Genomic DNA, 1,107 nt, shown 5'->3' with positions numbered 1-1,107 from the left:
ACCCCACAAATAAAGGTTTTCTTCTTTTACCTTGCCAAATACTAGCTGCAGAAGTCCATTCCAGGGTTTAGAATCCAGGCCTTTGTTTCTAATCAACTCATCCCTCCACCTAAGAGGAAAAAAAAAAAAAACAGCAAAGAGGAAGAAAACGGTGCGGGGGGGATGGCGGGAGGGGGGGAAGCCGATGCGACCTCTGTCATACAATGATCGCAGAAATTCCCAAAGACAATTCCAAGGCATTCCAATCCGTCGCGACTTTGGGCTCAGACTCCCCCGTTTCCTCCTCGCCCTCCCCGGAAGCTGGCCGGTTGCTGAGCAGGAGGCGGGACGCGCGCACCGCCGGCGGCCGCATCCATCCGGAGGAGAGCGACGGCGGCAGCATCCGGCCGCTGGTGTCCGGCGGCCGCATGATGACATCGGCGGACTTCGCCCACGCCGGCGCCCCTCTGCTGGCTCCCCGTTCCGCGCGCAGCCTCCTCTACAAGATCCTGTGCTTCCTGCTCCTCGTCCTGCAGGGCGGCGTGCTGGACTTTTACCTCATCGCCTTCACCGACCTGTACTGGTGCTCGTGGATCGCCACGGACCTGGTGGTGGTCTCCGGCTGGGCGATTTTCTTCGTGAAGAACGCGCGCGGCAAGCGGGAGCGGGCCTGCGGCTTCCACCAGAAGGGCTCCGCGTACGGCGGCTGCAACCTGGGCGAGTTCACCTACGCCTACCTGGCGTGGCTCGTCCACGTCATCGCGTGCACCCCGAAGGTGGCGCTGGTCCTGGAGACCTCCATCCTGGACCTGGTGGCCGCCAAGGTGCCGTGCGGGCTCACCGGATTTAAGATCGTCACCTTGCTCTCGGCGCCGCTGCTCTTCTGCCTCATCAACGCCGTCATCGAGGACCTGAACGGGGCCACCCGGCATCACTCCCAGAGCTGCTTCACCTCCACCTGCTTGGATCTCATCGACAGCTTCTTCCTGGTGGAGGCGCTGCTCCGGAGCGAGATCCCCACGCCGTACCTCAAGTACACCGTCATCTCCACGTACTTCGTGGCGCTGGCCGCTCCCGTCTTGTGGTTGTACGAGCTCACCGCGTCGGAGCTCCGCTGCCGGTGGCTGG

General features: G+C 62.4%; 1 protein-coding gene across 1 annotated transcript in view; it reads left to right on the top strand.

Moving 5' to 3' along the window:
* Window positions 1-1,107, top strand: part of tmem121b (transmembrane protein 121B) — a 1,933-nt gene continuing 826 nt past the window's right edge. Inside the window, exon 1 of the mRNA XM_019866025.1 lies at window positions 1-1,099. Within this exon, the coding sequence (XP_019721584.1) occupies window positions 204-1,099 (896 nt within the window). The 5' untranslated portion in view covers window positions 1-203. The remainder of the gene's footprint in view (window positions 1,100-1,107) is intronic.

The sequence above is a fragment of the Hippocampus comes genome, unplaced genomic scaffold (genome assembly GCF_001891065.2).
Source record: "Hippocampus comes isolate QL1 unplaced genomic scaffold, H_comes_QL1_v1.1 scaffold50, whole genome shotgun sequence".
NCBI lineage: Eukaryota > Metazoa > Chordata > Actinopteri > Syngnathiformes > Syngnathidae > Hippocampus > Hippocampus comes.
This window is presented reverse-complemented; position numbering and strand designations above follow the sequence as displayed.